This window comes from Vigna angularis, chromosome 3 (genome assembly GCF_016808095.1).
Source record: "Vigna angularis cultivar LongXiaoDou No.4 chromosome 3, ASM1680809v1, whole genome shotgun sequence".
NCBI lineage: Eukaryota > Viridiplantae > Streptophyta > Magnoliopsida > Fabales > Fabaceae > Vigna > Vigna angularis.
Genome location: NC_068972.1, coordinates 1,599,094 through 1,625,521, shown reverse-complemented (window position 1 = coordinate 1,625,521; position 26,428 = coordinate 1,599,094). Strand labels below are relative to the sequence as shown.

The following is a 26,428-nucleotide window of genomic DNA, read 5'->3' as shown; positions in this document are numbered from 1 at the left end:
GAAAAATAAAATGTTTTTAAATAATGAAACTGAAAATTTTATTTATATTTTTAAACTCCTAATATTAAAATAATTTAGTCTCATTAATTAAAACACTGTCATATCTAAAATATAATTTTCTAAACAATAAATTTTTATTAAGAAATAAATATAATTTTAGTTTTTAATTTTTAATATTGTTAATTCGTTTTTCAAGAAAATAAAAATATATAAATTTTTAAGTAGATAACAAATCTCAATTTTGCTTTTAAAAGATCACAATATATTTAAACTGTTTTTTTACTGACTTTGTTTAAATTGAACTATATTAATTTCATTAAATAGTATATCGAAGGGTTTGGAAAAATAAAGTATCACTGTAGTAAATGAATTAAATTTCTTAATAATTTATTAAAAGTAGAGTAATGTTTTCTTTATATATCTGCATTCTGTCGAGACAAAATTCTTTTGTAACAATTTAATTAAGTTTAGATATTTGGTAGAAGTATGAAATTTGCAATCAATAAATATGTTTTAAATGAAATGAATTGAAAATATTTTAATTGATAAAATTGTAACATTGTAATTTTATCCTTGTGTTTAAAATGTAATTTAAAATAAAATATTGTTAGTATAAATTTTGTTAAAATAAAATATGAGTTATTATTTAAAATACAAAAAGATAATTAATGAAAGGTGAACTGTGGTGATACTTTGATCGGTCCAAATCCCAGTTCATTGTCGAACAATGTCTTCTGGAGATGGTAGTGCCAGTCACTTCTTCAAGAAAATTGATGAAGCCACACTTCGAAACGTGGATCTGGTAACTATTTATTCACTCTTTGTGACTGACTAGGTTGAGTGTGTATTATGCAGAGTGTTGGAAGGAGTTTCTGCGAAAATAATGGTATTCTTAATAACTCAGAAGCTACTTTGGAAGTTGGGGAGATATCTTGGAATGTGAAGATAGATTCTCCAAGGGTTGGTCTGATTTTATTAGAGGATGCAAATTGATGGATGGAGATCTTTGTCGCTTTGTGTTGATTGATAAGAAGAATATTGTGTTTAAAGTTACCATTCAAAACCTGCATTCACTTATGTTTGTTTCTCTCTTATTACTTTTGAAACCTATCCAGTTAGGTTAATGTATGTGTTTTTGTGGAATTTGGGTTCAGCATTACGGTTATTTTGAAGCCTGTATGTCTCTAGGTTAAGGTATGTCTTTTGTGAAATTTGTATTACTGTATTCCGGTTTTATATGCTTTAAATTTGAAACCCATTTATTGTAGTTATTGTTAGATTGAGTAGAATTTCCATGTATCTTATAATATTTTAATAGTATAAACTAATAAATAAAATATTATATATTCTAATAATGCACAAAAAAATATAGAAGAAATATACAAAATATTGATTTAGTTATTCAGAATAATAATTATATTATGCGAAGTGTTATTATCACACTCGACAACATCAGTCACCTTTATCAACAGTATATTAACAACTAATTCATTCTCTACTTAAATTAATGGATGATTATTATAAAAGAGAAAAGAGCACAAAAGAATGTATAAAATAGTATTCGAAAGAAAGTTTCATAAACAATTTAATATCATATGTTAGTTTAATATCTATAGCATTCTATTAACTATATAAACATACAAGCAATAGACTCTAAATTCAAGACATATGTATTCAATATAAATATATATTTGTATTAGTATTTTTACTCTGTATAGTCATAAAGTTATTATTCTACTACTCAAGATAATATATATATATATATATATATATATATATATATATATATATATATATATATATATATATATATATATATATATATATATATATATTTAAGAAATTTAAAAGAGATAGAAAATAAATTTGAATATAAAGTTTGAAAAAATTTAATTAATTAATTTGATTAAATAAAAATTTATTTTATAGATTAAAAATGAAGATTACAAAATTATTTTTGATGTTATAACATGTTTTTAAAGAAATGATTTGAAATATAAAATTTATAAAAAAAAAAACATAATATAACTAAGGAATAGATTGTAAGTTTCTAGAATCGGATCCATATGTTGGAATATGTGGTTAAGATCAGTTATAAGTTTTTGTCAGAATCGAGTACATTTTTCGTCTTGATATATGTTAAATCGATTTCATTTAAAAGAAATTGGTTGTCTCTCCTTCCTTTTCAATCACGAGTTATAATTCATCTCTATCTTTATCACCATACAAGCTAGGAATGATAAAATATTAATAGCTCGAGATCATGTCTCTTATTGCTGAACACGAAACTCTCTGAATTCATTAATTAGAGCTGTCAAAATGGGTAATTCGTCCCAACCGACCCGATCCATCACAAGTTGGTCACTTAGTGAACCAATCTAATTCGACTAATTTATTAGCGAGCCGAAAAAATTTGAACTCAATCCGATCCATCACAGGTTGGTGGGTTAAACAAGTTGGCTCATTGGCTCACTCAATTAATTTTTTTTTTCACCCTTTTCTTCTGAGATTCTTATAACATGTTACTTTAATGGATTAAATTGAAATAGTAATAATTGGACCAATTGATATAAAAGAAAATGAAACAAAATAAATATATTGTTATATATATTATAATCTATCAAGCATAAAATTTTGCCAATTTATTTAATAAAACATACACAACCGTTTGACCAAGAAACTAAATATAGTCGTTAACAAAAATATATAGCACAAGATCAAACAAATGATATATTCCTGAATTATCCAATCTATAATATTATCCATCTATTAAATTGGAGTCCTGAATGGATAAATCCACAGTATCATGCTCTCTTGAAGCATCTTCTTCTTTATCTCCATCTATAATATTATTCAATCTATAATCTTAGGGTTTTATTTGCCGAGAAGAACTTTTGGAAAGACAGCAACGCGAAGTAAAGGTTGTGCGTTTTGAATAATTAATTTAATTAATTTGATTTAAATAAAAAAAATTGGATTTGAATAATTAATTTAATTAATTTGATTTAATTAAAAAAAAATAGGTGGATTGGTGAGCCACCTATTGGTATTTCTTAAATAGTGCTTACTATTTATAACCGTAACATGCTATTTTTCTTCATATATTTCTTGACCTTTTGATTTGTTTTTATTGTTTTAGATCATACAATTTCTAAACTGAACGAGAGGGTATTATTGAATCACTTCAGTGTCTGCATGAATCCTCGGTATTTTCCTTCTTTGTTATGATTATTATTAATTAGAAGGGTGTTTTAGAAATGCAAACAAGTTTTCAGTGGTGTGACTAATTAGGCTGAGTGTGTATTATGCAGAGTTTTTATTATTAATTGGAAGAAGTTATTGTGAGGAATGAAATCCCACATTGGTGGGAACTTGTAAAGGGGTATGGCTTAGTGGCTATAAAAGAAACCCCTTGCCCCCTTTGTTAAATATTCCATTCTCTCCTTTGTTCTCTCCTTTCTTGTATTCTCATAATTTAGAGAGTTCTTTAGTGAAAGAGATAGGTGCTGTAAATTTCTTTCACTAGTATAAAATTTCCATTTTTGCCTATTATCAGTATTTTCTCTTCTCTATTTTAGTTGTTGTTCTTTTTAATTGTAATCAAAGATGTTTTCTTGTCTCTCGTTTCTTTTCTGAACAAATCGAAGAACCTAATGGATCAAACTCATTGGATTGGTATCTGGATTTGATGAGGGTTGAAATGGAAGTTGGTTAAAAAAAAGAATACCGAACTAGTTAAGGTTGCCATTAGTCAGGAATGAGCGAGAAGAGAAGGATTCAAGCCCTAGAAGTCAAGGCTAATCCGTTTTTTCAATAGAGAGAACAAGAAACTGTCCAGAGCAGAGTTAGGGCAAGGCGAGGTTAGTCCAGTTACAAGTAAGCTCATGAATGCCTTCTTTTTTTTATAGGGAATACCTCTTTTTTTCTTTCAAGTGAGTGAAGTTAGCTGAGGGGAATGCTCTAAGTAACCAGTCCTGCCAGTCGACCGACAGGGGGAAACCCCTCTTTGTGCTGTATGACTGATAACTCAACAGTGGTATCAGAGCTATTGGTTTGTATTCCGCTGTCATTGTCATTAGAATAATGTTGGTAAAATTCGGAGTATGCTCTGTGGTTGCGGTTTAATCCGATCTTCCGCATCAGAAAACAGTTATTACTAGAAACATTTGGTAGTGTGAAAGTGCTGTCTGGGAAAGTTCTGGCTAGGAAAGACTTGATACTTAAGAGTGTCCGTTTGTGGCCCACCTCTCTTTCCTGGGAACTTCTTGGTGCTTTACTTCACAGTCTACCTGTGTTGTTCTAATAGACAATACTATTCATAGTGAGAAGTGCATAAGTTGGTTCTAAAAACCATGACAACAAAATACGAGAAAGAGAGGTTCAACGACAACAATTTCTTGTTGTGAAAATTGAAGATAAAGGCAATTTTGAGAAAGGACAATTGCATAGCTGTAAAGTGGAAAGAAATTGCAAGGGAGATTTGGGATCCCCTCATAAAATTATATGAGGTGAAGTCTCTCCACACAAGAAAATTCTTGTGAGAAAGAGGGGAGATCTGGTAAGTCATAAAAGCTCAGAAGATCATGGCATATGCTTATGGGAGATACGTTGCAAAAAGCTAATGCAATGGTTACATCGACAAGTCAAGAAGAAGCGGTGTTGACGTGACATCGTACTTGGACAAATGTCAAAGTGAAGTTTGCAAGGCGAAACGTAATTTGTACTCGGGCTTAAACATATATCGAAGTTTGCTAGTTTGACTACCAGAAAAGAAAACACAAGAAGACTTGGTTCATTCTGATGTAAGGGAATCACCAGAATTATTCCTAGAAGAAGCAAAGTTTATTCCAGGAGTTTATGAGTGTATTACATCAAGACAAAGTCAAATGTGTTGTTGTTACCAGTTCAAGGAAACCAAAGCACGAGTAGAGCTTGAAACTGGGGAAAGAATTAAGTGTTTGGGCTATGCTAACAATGTGAAGGGGTATTGCCTGTGAGTTCCACCGCTCACAAGGTTATTGTTAAGCAGGAATGAAATGATGCTCCAACCAGAAGGGTTTGAAGAACAAGAAAACTTGGTTTGCAGGTTGAACAAATCTCTATACGGTTTAAAGCAGGCGCCAAGGTGTTGGTATAAGAGATTTGATTTCTTTATCATTAGCCTCGGATACAACAAACTAAGTTCAGACCATTGTACATACTACAAGAGGTTTGAGGATAATGATTTTATCATTTTGTTGTTGTATGTGGATGACATGTTGGAGGTAGGCCCCAACAAAGCTCTAATCCAAGAACTGAAGGCACAATTGGCTAGGGAGTTTGATATTAAAGGACTTGGAACCGGTAAACAAGATTTTAGGGATGCAAATTCACCGAGACAGAAAAAGGTAGGAAGATTTGACTTTTTCAAAAGTAAAACTTACTGAAAGTCTTGTGGCGCTTCAACATGCAAGAGTGGAAGCCAGTTTTACCCCATCTCCTATCAATTATCCTCAAGTATGAGTCCTAGTAGTGAAGCGGAGAGGATGGAGAAGTCTCGAGTACCGTATGCATCGATGGTGGACAACCTTATAATTGCTATGATGCGTACAAGACCAGACATTGCACAAGCAGTGAGAGTGGTTAGTATGTTCGTGGTAGGTTTAGGTGGAGAGCAGTAAAATATTGATCAGGTGTTGCATTGCGTTTCGGATAATCATAATTAGGTGTCAAAGGTTATTGGCAGATTTACGTTAATTCGATTCTACTGAAGTTTATTAGAAGAACAAGCAACACGAAGGCAAAGATGGTGCGAAGATTTGATTAGTTTCATCAAAATCTTCACATGGGAGATTGTGAGGAATGAAGTCCCATATTGGTGGGAACTTGTAAAGGGGTATGACTTGGTGGCTATAAAAAAAACCCCTTGCCCCCTTTGTTAAATATCTCATTCTCTCATTTCTTGTATTCTCGTAATTTAGAGAAGTTTTTTAGTGAAAGAGAGAGATACTGTAAATTTCTTCCACTATATAAAATTTTCATTTTTACCTATTATCAGTATTTTTTCTTCTCTATTTTAGTTGTGTGTACTTGTGGTGTATGACTGATAACCTAACCGTTACTGCGAAAATAATGGTATTCTTAATAATTGAGAAGCTACCTTGGAAGTTGGGGAGATATCATGGGATGTGAAGATAGATTATCGCTGGAGATTCACCAAAGGTTGGTCTGATTTTATTAGAGGATGCAAATTGATGGATGGAGATCTTTGTCGCTTTGTGTTGATTGATAAGAAGAATATTGTGTTTAAAGTTACCATTGAAACCTGCATTCACTTATGTTTGTCAGTGATGTTTGTTTCTCTCTTATTACTTTTGAAACCTATCTAATTAGGTTGATGTATGCCTTTTTGTGGAATTTGGGTTCAGCATTACGGTTATTTTTAAACATATATGTCTCTAGGTTAAGGATGTCTCTTGTGGAATTCGATTTTATGTTTTAAATTTGAAACCTATTTATTGAAGTTATTATTGTTAGATTATTAATACAGTAGAATTTCAATGTATCTTATAATATTTTAATAATATAAACTATTAAATAAAATATTATATAAAGATATGGAAGAAACATATAAAATATACATCTATAATAATTATACACAATAATAATTATATCAACTTAATATATATATATATATATATATATATATATATATATATATATATATATATATATATATATATATATATATATTAAGAGTCAGCATCATTGACCGATTACTCGACAATATCATTAACTTCCATCAACAACAAATATCTACTTTACTCAAGACATGATAAGCTGGTATTTTAAGAAAAAATCATAAGCAATTTAATATTACATATTAATATTACATATAGTTTAATATTTATAACATTTTATCAATCATATAAATATATTAGCGATTCACTCTAAACTTAATTAATCATATAAATGCTCTTATATGTGTATTTAATATTTGTGTGGATTCATAATAGTATTTATATTTTGTATAGTCATAAATATGAGTTATCACCTTATTATTTATGAGGTTAATCTTTCACATATAAAGACTTTTTGTCATTTTTTCCGAGTCTAATTTATCTCTGTATGAGTTGAATGGTTGATAGTATATTAGAATACCTACTTTCAGAATCCTCACATATCAAAACATACACTAACAACATCACCACAAATTCTTCCTTTGATTGGTTTTCAACCATTCACATGTCATATTATAAACCAAAAATTGTTTTCACATTCAAATAACTGCTTAATACCCTATTTTGTCCCTAGTTTCGCTAAAAAATGTCAAATTAGTCCATCCTTTAAAAAGTGCGTCAATTAGGTCCTCACTTAATAAAATTTGTATGAATGAAATCCCTTCCGTTAAATCCGTACAAACGGCGTTAACTATTTTTCTCTCTCTTCTGCTTTTTCTACTTTTTGTTTGCAATGCATGTTTTAGCAGGTAGAAGCACTATAAATAGTAACCAAATATGGATAAAAAACATGCAAAAACATGTTTTAAACCTTTTCTCATAGCCACTAATAGCTGGAAACTGAACCCGTATATTGCGTTTTATTTTCAAATCATCTTAACAAAAGTATTAACTAGTTTTATATATTTTTAAGTTGGAATTTCGGAGTTTGTTTCTATTTTCATTCCTAAGAATTGAACTCCGAGAATTTTGAGTATAAGGAAATTTTGCTTAAACCCGATTAAATCACAGTCGTGTTCTTTCTGCATTTAATATACAGATTCATATGCTTATATTTTTAATAAACGACACTTTAAAAAAGTGGTATTAATTTTCCTTATTTTATTTAAAAATATCACATCGACTAATATTTAAATAAGATTTAAAATATAAAAAAGTAAACAATTCATGTAAGTAAAATAAAATAAAATATAATTTTATGAATAAGGTGAGAAAATGAGTGTCACTATTAAAAATGTAAAAAGTGGTGATCATTTGCTAAAAATATTAGGGAGATTAATATATATTAAAAAATTAAGGGAATGAGAGTGAATATACGTTTATTTGAAAAATAAAATACGTAATATTAAAGAGAGAATATTAGGGAGATTAATATGTATTAAAAAATTAAGGGAATGTAAGTGAATATTCGTTTATTTGAAAATTAAGGGAATGTGAGTGAATATACGTTATTAAAGATATGTGTACATCATTTACAAATCTATTTAATGAATAGTGTGTGTAAATTAATGAAACAGTAGATAGAGAAAAAAAGAAACGAGTATAATTGGTAGAAGAAAAAGAAGAAGAGTTGCACAGAAAAAAGTAGAAGAGAGAAAGAAATAGTTAACGGAAGAGATTTCATTGATACAAATTTTATTGAGTGAGAATGTAATTGACACATTTTTTAAAATAATTTAACATTTTCGAACAAAACTGGAAACAAAATAGGATATTAAACCTTAAAATAATTACAAACACTAAACGCATGTATACGAAATTTTAGTTAAAATTAGGATATTTTCGTTCAGCGAGAGCACCATCAGTCAACTACAAGATATGCTCACTTAGCGAAAGCACTCTCTTTCAGTTACCATATCTATCCGCTCAGCTAAAATACTATCACTTAGTCATCATATATGTTGGCTCAACTAACAGTGCTTGATAACACACTCTCCCAATGACCAAATCTACTCGCATAAACGAGTATAATCTTATCCAATAACCATCAAGTCAATGAATCCTCTTTGATTTCCTATAATGAGTATGCTCGTGCACTAAATCTGCATAGTTTTGAAAATCAGAATCCTACAAATTTTCGCCATTCCAATCTTGCAATATAAATTTCTCAATCAATGCAACAAACTGGTTCATAACTTATATATATATATATATATATATATATATATATATATATATATATATATATATATATATAATATTAACGTTTTTACTTTATAATTGTTTATTGTTTATATCAGCATTTACACAAAAGTAGTTTGATCCAGATATAATCAACGGTCAATTAAGAATATAGTCTTTTCCCTTTCCAAGGAATCATCGTTAAGGAATTTGCAAAGTGAACAATTATATGCATTTATTGTTCTATAAATCATAATTTAAAAGACATCCTGATCTTTCTAACATATGAAAGGTCCAAACCGAGTTCTTCGTCGAACAATGTCGTCTGGTGATGGTAATGCCGTTCACTTCTTCAAGAAAATTCATGAAGACACACTTCGAAACGGGGATCTGGTAACTATTTTTTCATTCTTTTTAAAATCTTCCATTTATCAAGTACCTTTTTTAGTCAAGATTTTGAAGGGCTGACCCTCATTTTCCATTTAGTATTATGGTAATGATATTGACTCTGTTGAACATTTCATGACAGAGAATACCTCGGAGTTTTGTGATTAAATACTGGCAAGATATATCAAATCCACTGCATCTTCTTCTTCCCAAAGGTGCTGAATGGGAAGTAAAGTGGAGAAAAGTTGGTGCTGACATTTGGTTATTTGATAAATGGAAGAAATTTGCAGAATTTTATTCTTTGGACGAAAATGATCTCTTGATGTTCAAATATGTGGGTATGTCTCGGTTTGAGTTGGTCATACTTCATCAAGCTGGCTTGGAAATTATGTACCCTTTAAAGGAAGCAACTTTAGATAATGCAGAGAATGGTAATGGTAATTCTTCACTACACTTCAAGAAGACAAAATCTTCTTTACCACGTTGTCGTTTTAGCAAGAAGGTGAAAACCAACTGTAGAAACCCACCTAATATCTCTGAAGATGTTACAAATAGAAGTGGTCCATCTCATAGCATCAAGGAGGAGTTAGATGAACAAAATGCAAATGGTTTTCATAGTACAAAATTCCAAAAAAGAGGTGAAATGTTGGATCTTTGTTTTTTTTTTTTCTGTTCTTTTTCAAAATCTTGAAGATCCTGTAACCCTTTGTTCTTCTCTTTTCACTCTAATGTTTCAACAGTTACTAAAAGAAAACCTTCTGCCTGTAATTTTTCAACTAGAAGTGGCACTGCTATGGAGAGAGCCGAATCTTTCCGCTCTAAGAATCCCTTCTTCATTCGTAAAATGCAACCATCATATATTCAAAGACATATGATGGTACCCTTCTCCCAAACAATCAAATCATATATTTAGTAATTAATTTGTAATTCTGATGTTATTTATTTTTAATTTAACACAGACGGTGCCGAATAGTTTCATAACAGAAGATGAAGAAGATGAGCATGACGGTGTTACTCTTTGGACATCTGAAAGCAGACCTTGGCATGTTGAATTTTATCGGAATAATAGCAGTAACCAAATAAATTTTACTACTGGATGGAAGAATTTTGTAAAGGATAATAACTTGCGACTAGGGGATGTATGTGTTTTTGAGAAAATCAAGAAATCGGGAATTTCATTCAAAGTTATAATTTTTAGACACAGAGAAGAATCAAGTTCTCCTAGGTTTTCAGGTTATTGGTATTTCTTAAACAGTGCTTACTAGTTACAACTGTAACAGGCTATATTTCTTCACCTTTTGATTTGTTTTTATTGTTTTAGATCATTCAATTCCTGAATGCAAAGAAAGGGAGTTAGAGAATCACTTCAGTGTCTGCATCAAACCTAAGGATTTCAATTCTGTGGTAGGATTAATTAGATGGGAGTTTTAGAAAAGAAAACATGTTTTCTATCATGTGACTGATTAGATTCACTGTGTTATGCAGAATCTTCCAAGGGATTTCTTAAAAAATCATGGTATTCGTCATTCAAATGCAGTGATCCTGGAAGTTGGGAAGAAATCATGGAATGTGAAGCTAGACTCTTACTGTAGATCCACCAGTGGTTGGCGTGAATTTATTAGAGAGTGCCAATTGAAGTCTGGAGATATTTGTCTATTCGAGTTGATTGATAAGAAGAAGATGGTGTTTGAAGTTACCATTGTAGTATGCATCGAGTGATGTTTTTTTCTCTCTATTTTACTTTTGAAACCTATCTAGTTTAATGTATGTTTTTTTAAGGAATTTGACATTAATGAAATTTTATTTAAGAGGTGTATTTTTTATTATTTGTTGTATGTTTTTCCCTAATTTTTTATTTGCAATTTTCGTCTGATTTACAGGTAAAATAAGATTCTTTCTCACTATTGGGTAATAAAATAGAATTAGAAAATTAATAAAAATGGAAAGGATAGAGAACAAGAATTTTGGCAACTATGATATGAGCCACAGACATAAGGTTATATTTGTCTTTAAGGAAATAGTAAGGACATTATCCTAACGAGAGGCCCAAAGACACTCCAACCACAGCCTCATCCTATTTTGTTTTGTTTTCACGTTATCTCAAAAGTGTTCGCTGACTTTCACGTCGAAGTCTTCTCCATGCACCTATTCTATTGGTCACAGATAAATTACTATGCTGCACTGTTGCACACTGTATCATCAGTCTCCAACATTATAAGCAAACACCAACTGAAATTATTACAACCTCAACTTCCACTATCCATAGCCACTTCACACTTTTGCTGCCTTCATGGCCAAGCCAGTGTCCATTGAGGTATGGAATCCAAATGGCAAATACAGGGTCATCAGCACAAAATCAATGCCTGGAACACGTTGGATTAATCTTCTCATTCAGAATGATTGTCGCCTTGAAGTAATCAAACTTCCCAAGTTTCTTTTTATACTATGTTTCTTGCTTTTGTTCAGACACCTTCTAAGCATATCTATGGTTAAAATTTTGATTCGTTGTTTGTCTTGCACGTGCTATGCAGATATGTACTGAGAAAAAAACGATACTGTCAGTTGAAGACATCATTGCTTTGATTGGTAGTAAGTGCGATGGAGTTATAGGACAGGTAATAGTGATCAATATATTGGAGCATGACACTGCAAATTGATTTAGTGTTTGTTTGTTTTATTGGTTTTGGCTTGGTGGGTATTTGATGGAGTTTCTTTGCAGTTGACCGAAGACTGGGGAGAAGAGTTGTTCTCTGCTTTGAGCAGAGCTGGAGGCAAAGCTTTCAGTAACATGGCTGTTGGTTATAACAATGTGAATGTTGATGCTGCAAACAAGTATGGTGTTGCTGTTGGAAACACTCCTGTGAGCTATATCTTTTCTTCCTTCCTTTTGATATTACTGCTACATTATGTATTGAATGTGTATTTTAATTATTTTTGAATTGAGGATTTTTTATGTTGCTTTTATTGGAATATAAAGGGTGCAGCAAGGATTACTAAAATGCTAGTTCATGTGTTATGCTGAAGTTATCTTAGGCATAGTTTGGATGAACTTTTTATAGGACTTGTAGAAAAAGAAAATAAGAATGTAGAATTAATTAAGCTTTTCTCGTAACGAAAATAACTTGTGCACTTAAATTTATGGATTTTCTTTCGTTTAATTTTTTCAAAAGATCATATGCACAACTTGATTTTCTCATTCTATTTTATTTTCATGGAAGTCTTACTGAATTTTTTTAGCAAAAGATGAAGTGTTAACCTGAAGAGGTTGCGTTTGTTGTAACATTATCATTTTATTTGTAGGGTGTGCTCACTGAGACAACAGCAGAGTTGGCAGCTTCGCTGACTTTGGCAGCTGCTAGAAGGATAGTTGAGGCAGATGAATTCATGAGGGCAGGACTATATGATGGATGGCTTCCTCATTTGTATGAAAATTATTTTTTACACATTACTTTTCTGTTTCATTATGTGAACAGTAATGTTAAATACCATGAAATTTATATTCATCGTTCTTTGTCAGTTTTCATGCACTGAATTGCAAGTAACACACTCTTCAGAAAGCTGGAATAAACTGCTCTTGCCTTGTTTCTGTGACAGATTTGTTGGAAACTTGCTCAAGGGACAAACTGTTGGTGTAATTGGAGCTGGTCGTATTGGATCTGCTTATGCAAGAATGATGGTAAATTTTCAATATGTTGCAATCCCACATTGATTGTCTCTCCCATATCAGGTTCATTTGATTTAGCTGTATGCTAAACTTGTTACTCATAAATATAACCACTGACATTGATTTCTTTACTTGAATCTTCTTTCATGTCTAAATTGTTTAGAGGTGATCAGCAAGAAAGTTCATTATATAGCGTTTTTGCTTTGGTGATGACAATAAAGTTCCTTTCCTCTGCATCAGGTTGAAGGGTTCAAGATGAACCTAATCTACTTTGATCTCTACCAGTCCACACGACTAGAAAAGTTTGTCACAGGCATGTTTCTACCAAGTTCTATTTGTAAACCAAATTACTGGGAATTGTGAACCAATAGTTATTTTTTACCTATTGCAGCTTATGGTGCATTCTTGAAAGCAAGTGGTGAAACCCCAGTGACATGGAAAAGGGCATCAACCATGGATGAGGTCCTCCAGGAGGCGGATATAGTAAGAATTTCATTTAGCAGTAACTTGTTACATTTGATTATTCCAACTCATATGTTGTATCATGGGTGCTCGTGCTTCTGCAGATTAGTCTCCATCCTGTGTTGGATAAAACCACTTATCATCTAGTCAACAAGGAAAGACTTGCTAAGATGAAGAAGGTAATTAATTATTTAAGCAGCATATTTTTGCTCTCAATTATTTACAGAAATAAAGCTATGCAAATTGCATTTTGCTAATGATGATGCCCTTGTTGCAGGAAGCAATTCTTATAAATTGCAGTAGAGGGCCTGTTATTGATGAAGCTGCACTGGTGGAGCATTTAAAAGAGAATCCACTGTTTCGAGTAGGACTTGATGTGTTTGAGGTAACTGACCCTTTTTTGATCTCTGAATAATTGGATTCTATATTACAACAAAACCATCTTTTAAGTCTTTTTGAAATTGAAACTTTTATTAGGACGAGCCCTACATGAAACCTGGTCTTGCAGAGTTGAAGAATGCCATTGTGGTACCCCACATTGCATCTGCCTCCAAGGTAATGCTAACACTTACATTATGCTGAAGAATTTTCTGTATTAAATTAGTCTTTTATGGTTGACTCACTTTCAATTATTTGATGTATATGTTTTCTTGCAGTGGACCCGTGAGGGAATGGCTACACTAGCAGCTCTAAACGTTCTGGTACATGTTTCTCCACGTAGGACTTATTTCTATGGTAAATGAAAATTCCATGTATCTTGTAAAACTGATTGTATTCTTTAATTATAAAATGTGCAGGGTAAGATTAAAGGGTATCCAGTATGGTTTGATGCCAATAGGGTGGAACCATTCCTCAATGAGAATGCCCAGCCACCAGCTGCATGCCCAAGCATTGTCAATGCAAAAGCTCTGGGTAATGAAATCTTGTTCATTTTATTAGTTCAATTTAAAACTAGTTTTATGCAAACTTATTGTTAGATTTTAGAAAAGATAAAAAATAAATTTTGTTCGTAAATATTGATTGAAAAGTTTATTCAAATAGGAGGTTTGTCCTTCTAATATGACTTCCATGTTGTTTTTATTTGCAGGTTTGCCAAGTTCAAAGCTATAAACACACATGGTTCAATTCTACAAGGGCCTACAATTGCAAAAATGAACAATTTTTGTGTGTTGAGATTGGGCTCTGTCGTTAGTCTTTACTTTTCGTGTATGATGACATTGTGAATACAAAGACTGTCACCTTAATAACAGCATCATGGGTTTGTAGCATTTAAAACATTAATTAAACATAAAATGAACTTATACATGAGGATTCAGCTTATTTTCTTCAGAAGAAAAGAGAAGAGAGTTCTGGCATGTTTGAATATGTTTTTATCTTAAAACCAACCGAATGTTTACTTTCTTGGAGTTTCGACATAACTCGCATGTAGTCTATTGGGCTATCCCTTTAATTTGAAAAAATAGGATATTTTCCAAACATTTTACCAAATTGAAATAGTTAATGCTTAGCTCTAGTCAAATTAAAGTTTTCTTTCGTTGGTGTCAGTGTATCCGGTGAAATGTTTCGGAAGAGTTATATTCGAGTTAATTGACCAAATTATTTCTGTGCTAGATTCAATGTTCATTATTGTGGTGATTTCCTTTTTGAAAATTGCAATGAAAAGTGCCTCTGAAGCAAACGTCTAGTTCATTATTGTGGTGATTTATGTCGCTTAATTTGCCTCTGAAACAAACATGAAAAGTGGTAACAATTTCTTTTAAAAGAACAAACGTCTAGTTTATAGCATACATAATTGGGTAAGCGACTAATTGACAGAAAAAATAAGCCTCAAGAGACTAATTTTTTGCATAATTGGATAAGCTGATTACAAAATTATAATCACTTCATATCAAAAACACCAAAATCCTAAAAGTTATGACATTATGTTTTCCTGTAAACTCAACATTCGTTTAACTAGAAATGATTCAGTTTTAGAATGATGTGTCATCATAGTTCAGTCTGGGAGTTTCACCGAAATGGGTTTTGGTGGCTATAGTACTTTAGGTGCAAAGAACTGAGTTTATATTTAGCTTCGACCGTGAGGCTACAAGCTAAAGAAAGATAAATAAGTAACACGAATTTAATGAAAAAAATATCCAATTCCGTCTTATCAATCCCACGTTGGAGGGTAGATAAATAGGTGTTTTTATTAGAAAGTAGATCCAGATTTCTTTTAACTCAATAAAATTCCATTATAAACTAAGTAATCCATTCAGCATAACTTAATAAAATTTCATTGTATGATTTCCAATCCATCTCATTCAAATCTTTCCTTCAATCCAAACATCAAAATGCATACACGATCCCAAAGGAAAGGATGGAGGAAGATACCTATCCCCAAACAGACACTCAGGCTTGAATATACGTGAGGAGGTATAAACTCTCCTTAGAAACAGCATATTTATGTAATGATGGGAAGGGTGTCACTGCGAGGAACCCAGGTCCCAAGTAAGCATGCACTACTTGAAGTTCAAAATGACTCCAGATGTGCATTGCACAGTATTAGACTATAATATTACATGATCGAAAGGCACTCTAAAGAGTGCAATCCACCATTGAGACTTTTCAGTATCAGAACATTTTATATTTCAGCACATAACCTTAATCAGGTAATGCAGTTCCTCGCTCAAGATTATTTTTAATCTCCAGCGTGTATTTACCAAAGGCTCGCTCGATCTTCTTGTTGAAATGCTCATTACGGTCATTGATTGAGTCGATATCCTTCTCTTCGTGAAACCGTCTTCTCCTGCTAAATGACTTGCGCTTCTCTTCCCTATCCTTGAGCTCCTGTACCATCCTGTCAACCTTCTCCTCTGAGATTTTTGGAGCCTAAAATGAAAGGAAAGACCGCTAGTCATACAAAAATGAATGGTAATGGAATGCAAACATTGAAAAAATATATCAATGTTTTGGTAGTATACCTTTCCGTACTGGAGACTCGAAGCATCTCGGTAGAACTCCGGATCAGCCTCTTTCATTCTATTATATTCTTCTACATCGACTTCAACATTCTTTGTCCGCTTTTTGTACGCATTGTATAATGACTTCTGATTGAATACTGATAAAATAGAATATTATTATATTCAATCACCACTCTACAATATGAAAGTTCCCTGGGATAATTTTTCATTCAATTACACACAGAGATAATAAGGCATCTATTTCTCATAAGATAGAACTCTCCTTAGATCTCAAATAACGAGAATGTAAATATCCGAAATTATATGTAGGAGTATTGTATGGTTAAAAAAATATCTAGACAAATATTTGCTCTGAGCTTTTCTGTCTAAAAAGTACTTTTTGAACTTTTTAACAAGAGAATAAGAATCGAGCCTTTCCTCACTGGGATTTTAGAAATAGCTCATTTCTAAAAAATTGTAAATCTAAACATGCAAAAATCTTTACTCAATCTAGGATAATTTTTTAAGGAAAAGACATCATACTCTTAAGTTAACCAAGAAATGAGCTCTAAAATCTGAATATTTTTGGAACTGCATTGGAGCTTACACACTAATAGAACAGTACAACAATCTGCATTTATACACAAGCCAGCCACAAAAATAACATACTGAATGTACAGAACATACCATCCCATCCGAATGGAGCAGGATCCTTCTCCCATTTCTTGTATTTTACTTCTGCTGCTTCCTGTGTGTCAAGCATATATGCGTTTGTCATATCCAGTCCATTTGCATCAAGAAGTTTTCCAATCTTTTTCTTCCTATCCTCAAGCCATTTCTGTTTTGAAACACCCCTAGACTCGGTTGGAGCTTCCATCCTCTTTTTTTCAGCAGCTATTTCAATTTGATTACGTTTTTTTGCTTCTTGCTTCAAGGAAAACAGAACAACAATCTAAGGTTTTCTTGAAATAAATAAATTCCTATAAACAAGGGACTTTTCACCACTTTACCATTTTCGCTCTCAATTCCATCCACTTTTTCTGTCTCCCAGAAAGTTTTGTGTAGTCAATCTCTATTTGCTCAGCTTCCTGTTCAGCAGGCTGGTCAGGATCACTGTCAGTGTTTTCTTCAAAATTGGGTCTGTCATCATGTATTTCCTCATCCGCGTGTGACTCATCTGGGATGTCTTGCTTAGAGTCACTTCCACCACTAGCTTGGCCAAGTTCTGATAGACATCGAAAACGGTATGTAAATAGGGATAGTTAAACTTAGCACTAGCATCTTATAACAAAAAAATACAAAAACTTTTTTAGCTACCAAAGAAAAAAATCAAGATGATTAAACAAAAGTTCTATAATCTTAGTTATCAACTTACTTAGCACAGTGACCATTTACGGAATAACAACGGTCCAAGAAGGAATTTAGACGTGAACATAATCAAATAAATAGATAACAGTACAGTTAGTAGAGAGAAACACCAACCAGATTGTCGTTGTTGCGACCTTATTTTGGCTTCAGCTATTACTCTAAAACAGTAATCACTGCATTCATGAAAAGGGTTACTGGCATTCCGGCAATCGGGATGCACTGCTCGTTCCCCGAACATGTCGCGCAGAGAATTTATCCCCTGATCTGTGGCGTTACCGCATAGCAAGTAAACACGTTTTCGTCAAAACCCTAATTAAAACTCTTATTTCAAAAACTGAAAGCAACAAGTAGCGAAAACAGAAATTGGAATTGAAAGAACATATATTACAGGAGAAATCGAAATAGAGGAATCTGTTGTTGCTTAATGTTGGGTTCGCACTTCGCAATGAACATTAAACGAAAGAGAAGAGAATACGAACCTTAACGACAGAAGAAAAAGAGTTTGGAATGGGATTCGGATTTGAAGATTATTGGTGGCAATTCAATCCCGCACCCAAGTGATTGGTATGTTATCTATTTTTCTTTTTCTTCAAACCAATTTGGGATTAGGGTTTGTGTTATTCTTTAATGCAGTGCTGTAGGGGATTTTCCTATTATTCATTATTTTATTTGGATTCCTAGCTAGTATTCTTGATTTGACTCCCTAAAAACCACCTCTCTCTTTTTAATTTATATTTTAATAACAAATAAAAATATTATACTGTCAAAAACTATTGATTTTATTATTATCTTTACTTAAAATCCGTTTTTATTTTTATAATTTTATAAATATACAGTTTTAGTTCTTATAACATTTTAATATTTAATTTTTCAAAATTTTCATAACTAAATAACTTTAGTTCAATATGATATATCTGTTAAAAATTAAAACGATGCTACCAATTTTTTTTTACCATAATTAACAATGTTTATAACCATTTTAACTAAGCATTGTTATCAACATTTTTTGAAAATAATATATTAGTGATGATTTTTATATTTACAATCATAATAATAGATTAATTTTGAAAACTTAAAAATAATAATAATACTCATAATACATATTGACACATGTATATAGAAAAAATTATTTTACACTTATTTTTAATTTTTGTGTGTGTACCAAATTAATGAAAATACTTATCAAAATCTCAATGGACAAAACAAAATGTTGCAATACTCATAAATAGAACCAGATATTAAAGATAGAGAGATTTTAAAATAAAAGAAAGCTTACTCTAAATCAATTATTGTTAAGTAGAAAATAATTTACATTTGATAATATTCTAACTGCAATTATTTATTCAAGAAAGTATTAAAAAATAAATAAACTAGAGAGAACATATAAGACAAAGAAGAAAGGAAGATATAAAATAAATCCACCAAACTAACCTATCATATACAAAAATAAATCTGTAACTTCTTTAAAAATATGTTTAATCATATCAAACAAGCAATATAATTAATTTTAACAAAATTTAGAGAGAGATATAATATTTTTTATTCAATTTAGTCATATATTTTCGTTTACCAAAGGATTTACATTCCTAACTTGTTAAAATATTACACAAACAAATATATAAATATATATACTAAGGGCACATAAATTTAAAGTTTAAGTTTTATAGACTTCTTTATCAGAACATGATAACCTGACATAATATTTAAGATAAAAAATATATATAAAAATCATTAAATGTGTTATTGAAGTAAATTTAATTTCTTATGCATTCAACATATTCCAAAAAAAAATTTAATAGACGTTTACAAATTCCTAAAATACTTCTCAGTCGGCATATCTAGTCCAAATAAACACGTATAGCTTTCCAATTTCAAAAGACTTTGAATCATTCAGCCCACAAGAAAAAGAAGAAAAGCAAAACCCCTTTCCTCATTCTCACCAACCGAACATAAAAGCATATATAGTGCGAAACACCGACCACATTTTATCATGTGAATAATAGAAAAAAGAAAGGTATACATTTTACAAGGAAATAACATAAAGTCTTGAATTTGTCGCTATATGGCTACATTTTCAACCCAATGTTGTTGGGTATTTAAATATAAGTAAAAATAAATGAAAGTACAGTTTAAAAATGTGCATGTGTGGGTAAAATACGTAATGATATAAAACCTTGCCTAGCTTAAAAATATACGAGCGTGATGCGTTTATTGAGTTTCATATTCTACAATTTAAGCAATATCATAACTCTGAGGGGGAAATTTGAAAGAGAAATTGGCTTAGCGGTTTCATTACACTAGTCCATCTAGAAAAGATTTGCTATCTAAATGATCAACCTTGGACCTCAGTAACATGATGTTCTTGTCCAAATCAGAAGACCTGAGCTGAAGCTCGCTTAATCGCTTTCTGATCTCTTCAATCCTTGTTTTGATATCCGTTACCTCTTGTTCTTTCTGGGACAAACTTTCAAGGTTTGATTCTAGCTCTTTGTTCAGTGTTTCCACTTCACGGTCAGAGTTAGCCTTTGCCATTTCTGCTACTTGCTGCTCATCGATCAGTTCCATGCTGTCAGCAATTTCATCAACTATGCTGCGTAACCAGGCCACACGAAGCTGTGCAGATTCTACATCCTTAATAATGGCCAACAATTCCTTGATTTTAGACTTTGTCAACTCCATAATTGGTGTAGATTGTAGCTCTTGGACCACAAAGCACACACACTCCACATAATATGACCGCATCACAACTGATTCTAAGTGGCAGCTTGCTCCTATATCACCATACTTTTCAAAGATGGATCTCAGGATGGGAGCAAAGCTTTCTTTCACATGGTATTTTCCGACAGGGACACGTGCCTCGGAAACCACCGACTCGGTCTCCTCGTCACTGTCTTCGTTGTCATGGAGAGCACCAGAGAAGCAAAATTTCATGGACCCACCATCTGGTTTAGTGAGACCTCCCATCTCATAAACAGAGGTGATTGGAACGACTTTTTGTGAAGCATTTTTGTCCCCATTCTGCTTTGGTTGGACCTTGTTGTTGGTAGGCTTTCAAAGAAACAAGGACAAGAGACAGGTCAACTATATGCTTATTTGGTTTGCTTGTATTAGGCCATAATATAACAGAAATTTTTGACTGAAGAAAATGCGAGGTTTGACCAAAAAGGAGAAAAGAGAAGCCAATATACCATGACATCAAGGACATGTATTTCTCCAGAAACCGGTATTAGCTCGTTTCTTTTTGAATCCCCCTTTGTATGTTCAGAATAACTCGATAATGGCGATGAAGCATCGGAGAGATAAATAGCACCAATTTTTGAGGGCGGAATGCTGTCAAGAACGGGGAGTTCTGGCTTAGAACCAACCTTCTTTTTCCTGTCAAAGTTCAATGACATGGTACCTGCAATTTAAAACAATACTCAGAATAGCAATAAGAAACATATTGACAGTGGAAGATCTGAGGTATTCCAAGTAACATAGTTGACTGGTCAAACAAATTTAGCAGGCTGCTAGCGGTTTTCTTAACCACCATTCAAAGTTGAATCATAGATAAATAATATCATGGTGGCCTGAAGCGTGTGGTCCATTCGTATTATAATATATAACCAATGTCTATATATTTCTGAACTGGACAAACCAATTACATATATGGTGAAGGTTTATACAATAATGGACTGTGTAATGTTTAAATTGTAAAAAGCAATGACACTCAGTACAGTAGTGCAATCATTAATGACACCAGTCTTTTCATATGGGGTGTGTGCATGTCACAGATCTTTTCTGAAAGAAGATCAAATCAGATAAATGGAGAAATCTTGCTTTACAATTCTCTGAGCGCAGAAATTCAACACAAGACAGAATTCACAAGTAATTAAGTAGATTAATATGAGAAAATTTTCACCGAATTTATATCACAGAAATCCTTAAATGGCAGATAAGAAATGGAGGGAAACCTGGATCAGCCCCAGTCATTCTTTTCTGGCAGTTGTCATCACAGACATGGTATGGGTTAGATGCTTTAGGGCAACCTGAGGAGGGCCTACGTTTTCCTTCATTCATCTTTTTGCCAAGTTCACCATCTGTAACACTTCTGCGATAATCTTTGGAAAAAAAAAAAGACAGATCTTACAAGTGTTCAGGCATTGGCAACCAGGCATTCCCAAATATATGTTCATTTAAATTTGAAGTATTATATAATCTAATTTTTCATGCACTAAGTATAATAAATTTGACATTGTAATTCAACTAGAAATCGCCCGACTTTTTACATAGTTAGTTCAAAAGTCAATATTTTTATCATACAATGTAATTTGCAACTGGGCATCATATAAAAAACTTTTACACTATCTATCGATGTACTTAAATTGAGTCTTTAAAGCTATTTTTTTTCAGGCTCAGTATAAAGTTTCAAAGAAAGTTTATATAAATATATATATATATATATATAAATATATATATATATATATATATATATATATATATATATATATATATAAACATGTCAAAACAGCCTCAGAAAAAAATGACAAATGTCCATAAAGTGCGAAAGAAAAACAGACATGCAGAACAGGAACATGTAGCAGAAAGCAGTTAGTAGGATTGAAAGCTGTCAATTTTCCAGGCATTGATTGCATTAACAGTTGGATGAAGATGGGACAATTCAAGTTTTGAACGGTTGTTCTAGGTTTGATTTGTTGAAATAAAACATGAGTATCAGTCGGTTTTGAGTTGTTCAATTATGAATGAACAGGAAACTAAATGCAGAGAACAAGGTTTGAAAAAGTGGTCAGTGATCGCAGTTATTGCCGCAAAGTTAACTCACTAGGACTACATCACCATCGCAATTGCAGCCACATCTCAGATCAGGCGCTAACGAGTGGTTGAGAATCCTTAGTCTATAGGCATAACGATACTATGATCTTGTTCTACCAAATAATCAAGGATACTAAGCCAGAATCAAGATAAATCTCACTCTTTTTCTTCTCATTTTGTTCGCCAAAGAGGCGACATGAGGTGAAAAAACATGACGGAGACTACAAATTTAAAACCTTGGCAAGAATCAAGATCCTTCTTTTATAGGTGAGTAAAAGGGACATCATCCCAATTAAACAGTTCACTCTATAGGACAAAAGAAGTGACTTTTAGAAAAGAATGCCACAACTTGTGCAATTTATATCTAAGTGGTACTCATTCGAAAAAAAAAATCAGATTGATGCCCGAAATAGACTGATAGCAGTTAATGAGAAAAGTAGAGGAAACAGGAAAAGAACTGACCAGAACTCTTTCTATTCTTAGTTGACTTGCCAGGCTTGGTTTCCTTGATCCTTTGCAAGCAAGCCTCGGTGCATTCATGGTAGGGATTTGGAGCATAAACACAGTTTTGTATAACTCTTCCGGTCTGAGCCATCTCTTTCTGAGTGTCCCCTGCCTCACCTTTCGTATCAACCGATCGTACTGTGACTGTTCCATCCAGTCAATAAAAACTCAATTAACCAAAACTAATGCAAACATGTCCCATTAAAATCCTAGTAAATAGGGCAAACCAAATTCGCAGCCAAACCTTTGCAAAACACAAACAATATATCTAAATCATAGGCGAAACAAGAAAAGAAAACAGAACTAGACCCACTTATATGTTTTTAAAGGTTGTCTTTTTTTAATGCATGCACGCCCCTTTTAACTCAAACAGAAATCCTACAACATTTTTAGGTGAAGAAGTTGATCTATGGAAATTAAAGAGTGCGAGAGAAGGAACAGGACGAAAGCACGTACAGCAGAAGGAGACACCCATGAAAGAGAAAAGAAAAACAGAGAGAAGAAACAGCGAATAAGGAGAAAAAACGAAGGATAGATAAGAGATTGAAAAGGAAGAAAAGTAGCAAAGAAAGACAGAGACAGCGTTGTTGGAAAGTTGAAGTGGTAGGTGGAACCTTACCCGAATTACAAATGTAGAAGTGTCTGGTTATCACTTTTTTGTGTATAATTTCATCGAGAAAGCAAGGAATGAGAGAAGGGAAGCGTTGGTTTTTTGACTATGCAGGGGTGACATTAGAATTAGAGAACTTTTTGAAAGTCTTTGACCGTAGCAGCAAGAAATAATAAAAAAAGAAGCAGGAGAATAGATGAGGACGGAAGCATGCAAATGCTAAACCACTTTCGATTTGGATGGTGGCATGACAGAGAAGAAAACAATTTTTGAAAATTTGTCAAACATCTAGAAACTCACGTGTTTTGCCGCTTCGTACGTGTGAAAACGTTTACCTCTTTTTGAGTTGTCGTGGACCAATTGCATCTCTTTGATCATAGATCTTCTTTTTCATTAATTATTATTAATTATTGTAAGTCTAGGCTGTTTTAAAATTATGATAATTTTTTCTCTTCCTTCTTGAAATGATAATTTTAAATTATGATTATTATTATTATTTCTTATTCTCTCATTTTTTTTCAACTTTTATAATACCAGTTAAATAAAAATAAAAAACAAGGAATTACTTTTTCAGTTACGCTACGTTGCTTTGATTGTTGTTTTCAAGGAACTGTGTGGGTCCCTGCAGAAGATAACTTCCTCAGGCCAGGTTTTGCTGCCATCATCAGCGACCACAGAACTTGAACATATTAACTAATTATATTTTCAGAAATCGAATGTGAGACTATTAAATTAAAATAGTTATATATTATTTATACTTAAATATTCATTTATATTATGTAATACCTTTTTAACTTTTTAATCTATTCAACGATGGCGCATGCATTTTTTGACATCAACAGAATTATCTTTTACAAATTTCACAATTTTAAAACTTAAACATATTCCCGTTTAGTAATTTCAAAATAAAAAGAAAACTATTTGACAATTTTAAAATAATTTTAATTTAGCATGTGATGTTTTTTAGAAAGCTCGAAAATTACATAAAAACATGACATTATTACAGAAGTAATCTCACACTGCTTTTTTTTAATAATTTTTGGGTGAAAATTAATTTTTTCCCTTTACCTTTTATAAAAAACTTAATTAGATTTCTAATTTTTATTTGATTCAGTTTATTTTTTAATTTTTAAAATGATTCAATTAAGTGTTTATTACATTAAATTCTTGTTAAAATTTATACATCAAATTACTTATTTAAAATTTTAATTAATTAAATTAATTTTATTTTTTAAGTTAAATGATTATATATATTTATATTTACTGAAAGTTAATTATCTTCGACCTCACCTTCACCAGCTTCTGTTGTTGCGTGTGATGCTACCACCAACCCCCGAACTCATTCACATGCTCCTTCCACCTCCTTCTTATACATTTCTTTTATTGTATAATATTTTTAATTTTTAATTCATTTCATTTCACTACTTTCAAATATATTTATATATATACATGTAATTATTGACATATTATTAAGCTATTTAGAGAAGTGTCTCTCATGTGAATATGATGCAAATAAATTATTAACCGAGTGATTTCACTGAACCTGTGTTTTGGTTTTGAGAAAATAAGAGATAAAGAAAATGGAATTAGAATAAATTTTTAATGTTATATGTAAAAAAATTTAAATTTATGTAATTTAGTTTATTTAATAAAACAAATAGACTCAAGTAAAAACGAGTACAAATAGAATAAAATTTTATCATTCCACCAATCACGCAAAATCATTTTTTTACATCTCTCTTCTCTATTTAACCAAACACATCTAACATCAAACAATTTTGTCACAAATTATCTTCTGTCGTACGTGTGTTTAGGTACATGAAATTATTTTATTCAATCACAACATTAAAAAAATAATATCTTTTTATTTGAATCTATAATTTACATGTTTTAGATTTATTAATAATGAAATAAAATTACCCACGCTAAATTATAATTAAAATAAAAGAATTACATACTTTTAAAAAATTAAGAAAATATACAGCTAAAGAATGAGGTTGCTAACATCATCAAGTTACTAATTTTCCTTTCCCTCCCATTAATGCGGACCGAATTTGTGACTTTTGTTTAGCCTAAATTTTTAAGTTTTGCCACGTTTCTTCATTTTTTTTTAATTAAGAAATTGAGTTAAGGAAAATATCCTTCAATTTTTTTTTCATTATCATTATTATAATTATTTAATATTATTTCTATTGCATTTCATTATATGTTTTTGGTTTTTATAATCGTAAAAAAAACTAATTTTTTTTAAGTTAAGTAGTTGATGGTTCAAATTGTTATGCGTATAAAGACAAATTGTTGTTAGGAAGAGACAAGTTAGATTTACGAGATTCTTTACATTTCTTAAAAAAATAGTTTTGACAATGGTATGTGTTATAAACATAGTTTGAATTAGAAGAGCTATTTGCTATGATGAATACCAAACGCAACTCCAATACAAAAAAAAGGTAGCAAAATTGTACATTAACCACTCATTTGAGTGTTGGTGTTGATGCACAAGCTTTAGAAAAACCATTAACTTGTCCACTCAACATAGTTAAACCATCACTTTCTCATCTCTCTATTTTGTGTCCTTTGATATCAAAAGTCATTCAACATTAATATGCCACCTACCCATTACAATGGATAATCCTAATCCTACTTCTAATTACTTATGATGAGTTGATTTTAAACAAATTTATAACAAAAACATTAAATTTGTCCAGTAATATCATTAAAGTTAATCATCATATATTTCAAATATTATCTGTTTTAAAATGTGTAACTTAGTCAAAATTTTATTTTTAAAAATATTAAAATATAAAAGAAAAAATAAATATTTAAACAGTATTTAATGTAAGCT

General features: G+C 31.5%; 4 protein-coding genes across 7 annotated transcripts; 2 read left to right on the top strand and 2 right to left on the bottom strand.

Moving 5' to 3' along the window:
- Window positions 1–9,145: 9,145 nt before the first annotated feature.
- LOC108324818 (B3 domain-containing transcription factor VRN1-like) lies at window positions 9,146–11,035 on the top strand. The gene is made up of 6 exons (XM_017557745.2): window positions 9,146–9,233; window positions 9,370–9,865; window positions 9,968–10,104; window positions 10,187–10,460; window positions 10,549–10,631; window positions 10,713–11,035. The coding sequence occupies exons 1-6, from the start codon at window positions 9,159–9,161 to the stop codon at window positions 10,944–10,946; spliced, it is 1,299 nt and encodes a 432-aa protein (XP_017413234.1). The 5' UTR covers window positions 9,146–9,158; the 3' UTR covers window positions 10,947–11,035.
- Window positions 11,036–11,461: 426 nt separating this feature from the next.
- LOC108324960 (glycerate dehydrogenase) lies at window positions 11,462–14,661 on the top strand. The gene is made up of 13 exons (XM_017557921.2): window positions 11,462–11,640; window positions 11,759–11,842; window positions 11,947–12,087; window positions 12,528–12,649; window positions 12,822–12,903; window positions 13,132–13,204; window positions 13,283–13,374; window positions 13,458–13,532; window positions 13,631–13,738; window positions 13,831–13,908; window positions 14,010–14,054; window positions 14,151–14,265; window positions 14,441–14,661. The coding sequence occupies exons 1-13, from the start codon at window positions 11,518–11,520 to the stop codon at window positions 14,461–14,463; spliced, it is 1,161 nt and encodes a 386-aa protein (XP_017413410.1). The 5' UTR covers window positions 11,462–11,517; the 3' UTR covers window positions 14,464–14,661.
- A 942-nt stretch (window positions 14,662–15,603) lies between these two features.
- Window positions 15,604–18,334, bottom strand: LOC108324870 (uncharacterized). 3 transcript variants are annotated; one of them, XM_017557805.2, is made up of 6 exons: window positions 18,140–18,334; window positions 17,775–17,969; window positions 17,303–17,517; window positions 16,980–17,220; window positions 16,314–16,450; window positions 15,604–16,221 (listed from the first exon to the last, which is right to left on the bottom strand). In XM_017557805.2, the coding sequence occupies exons 2-6, from the start codon at window positions 17,896–17,898 to the stop codon at window positions 15,994–15,996; spliced, it is 945 nt and encodes a 314-aa protein (XP_017413294.1). In that variant the 5' UTR covers window positions 17,899–17,969; window positions 18,140–18,334; the 3' UTR covers window positions 15,604–15,993. The 3 variants fall into 3 exon arrangements, with proteins under 3 accessions (XP_017413294.1, XP_017413295.1, XP_017413293.1); XM_017557806.2 differs by having other exon boundaries at window positions 17,775–17,924; window positions 18,140–18,317; XM_017557804.2 differs by having other exon boundaries at window positions 17,775–17,924; window positions 18,049–18,293.
- Window positions 18,335–19,804: 1,470 nt separating this feature from the next.
- On the bottom strand, window positions 19,805–23,796 carry LOC108326548 (uncharacterized). Of its 2 annotated transcripts, none has more exons than XM_017560112.2 (5): window positions 23,596–23,796; window positions 22,935–23,120; window positions 21,614–21,760; window positions 20,849–21,060; window positions 19,805–20,708 (listed from the first exon to the last, which is right to left on the bottom strand). In XM_017560112.2, exons 2-5 carry the CDS (start codon window positions 23,065–23,067, stop codon window positions 19,953–19,955), a joined length of 1,248 nt encoding a protein of 415 aa, XP_017415601.1. In that variant the 5' UTR covers window positions 23,068–23,120; window positions 23,596–23,796; the 3' UTR covers window positions 19,805–19,952. The 2 variants fall into 2 exon arrangements, with proteins under 2 accessions (XP_017415601.1, XP_017415600.1); XM_017560111.2 differs by having other exon boundaries at window positions 23,433–23,596.
- Window positions 23,797–26,428: the final 2,632 nt, after the last annotated feature.

Bases quoted from the DNA above. Each gene is read 5' to 3' on its own strand.
- LOC108324818 (XM_017557745.2), top strand. From the start codon at position 9,159: ATGTCGTCTGGTGATGGTAATGCCGTTCACTTCTTCAAGAAAATTCAT. The intron at 9,866-9,967 runs GTGAAATGTTGG...ATGTTTCAACAG, and splicing joins TACAAAATTCCAAAAAAGAG to TTACTAAAAGAAAACCTTCT. The intron at 10,632-10,712 runs GTAGGATTAATT...TGTGTTATGCAG, and splicing joins CTAAGGATTTCAATTCTGTG to AATCTTCCAAGGGATTTCTT.
- LOC108324960 (XM_017557921.2), top strand. From the start codon at position 11,518: ATGGCCAAGCCAGTGTCCATTGAGGTATGGAATCCAAATGGCAAATAC. The intron at 11,843-11,946 runs GTAATAGTGATC...GTTTCTTTGCAG, and splicing joins GCGATGGAGTTATAGGACAG to TTGACCGAAGACTGGGGAGA. The intron at 14,266-14,440 runs GTAATGAAATCT...TTTTATTTGCAG, and splicing joins TGTCAATGCAAAAGCTCTGG to GTTTGCCAAGTTCAAAGCTA.
- LOC108324870 (XM_017557805.2), bottom strand. From the start codon at position 17,898: ATGTTCGGGGAACGAGCAGTGCATCCCGATTGCCGGAATGCCAGTAAC. The intron at 17,518-17,774 runs GTTGGTGTTTCT...GATGTCTATCAG, and splicing joins GTCGCAACAACGACAATCTG to AACTTGGCCAAGCTAGTGGT. The intron at 16,222-16,313 runs GTATACTACCAA...CTTTCATTTTAG, and splicing joins CGAGTCTCCAGTACGGAAAG to GCTCCAAAAATCTCAGAGGA.
- LOC108326548 (XM_017560111.2), bottom strand. The intron at 21,761-22,934 runs GTCAGTTCTTTT...TTTTTTCCAAAG, and splicing joins TAAGAATAGAAAGAGTTCTG to ATTATCGCAGAAGTGTTACA. The intron at 21,061-21,613 runs GTTTCCCTCCAT...TTTAAATTGCAG, and splicing joins AATGACTGGGGCTGATCCAG to GTACCATGTCATTGAACTTT.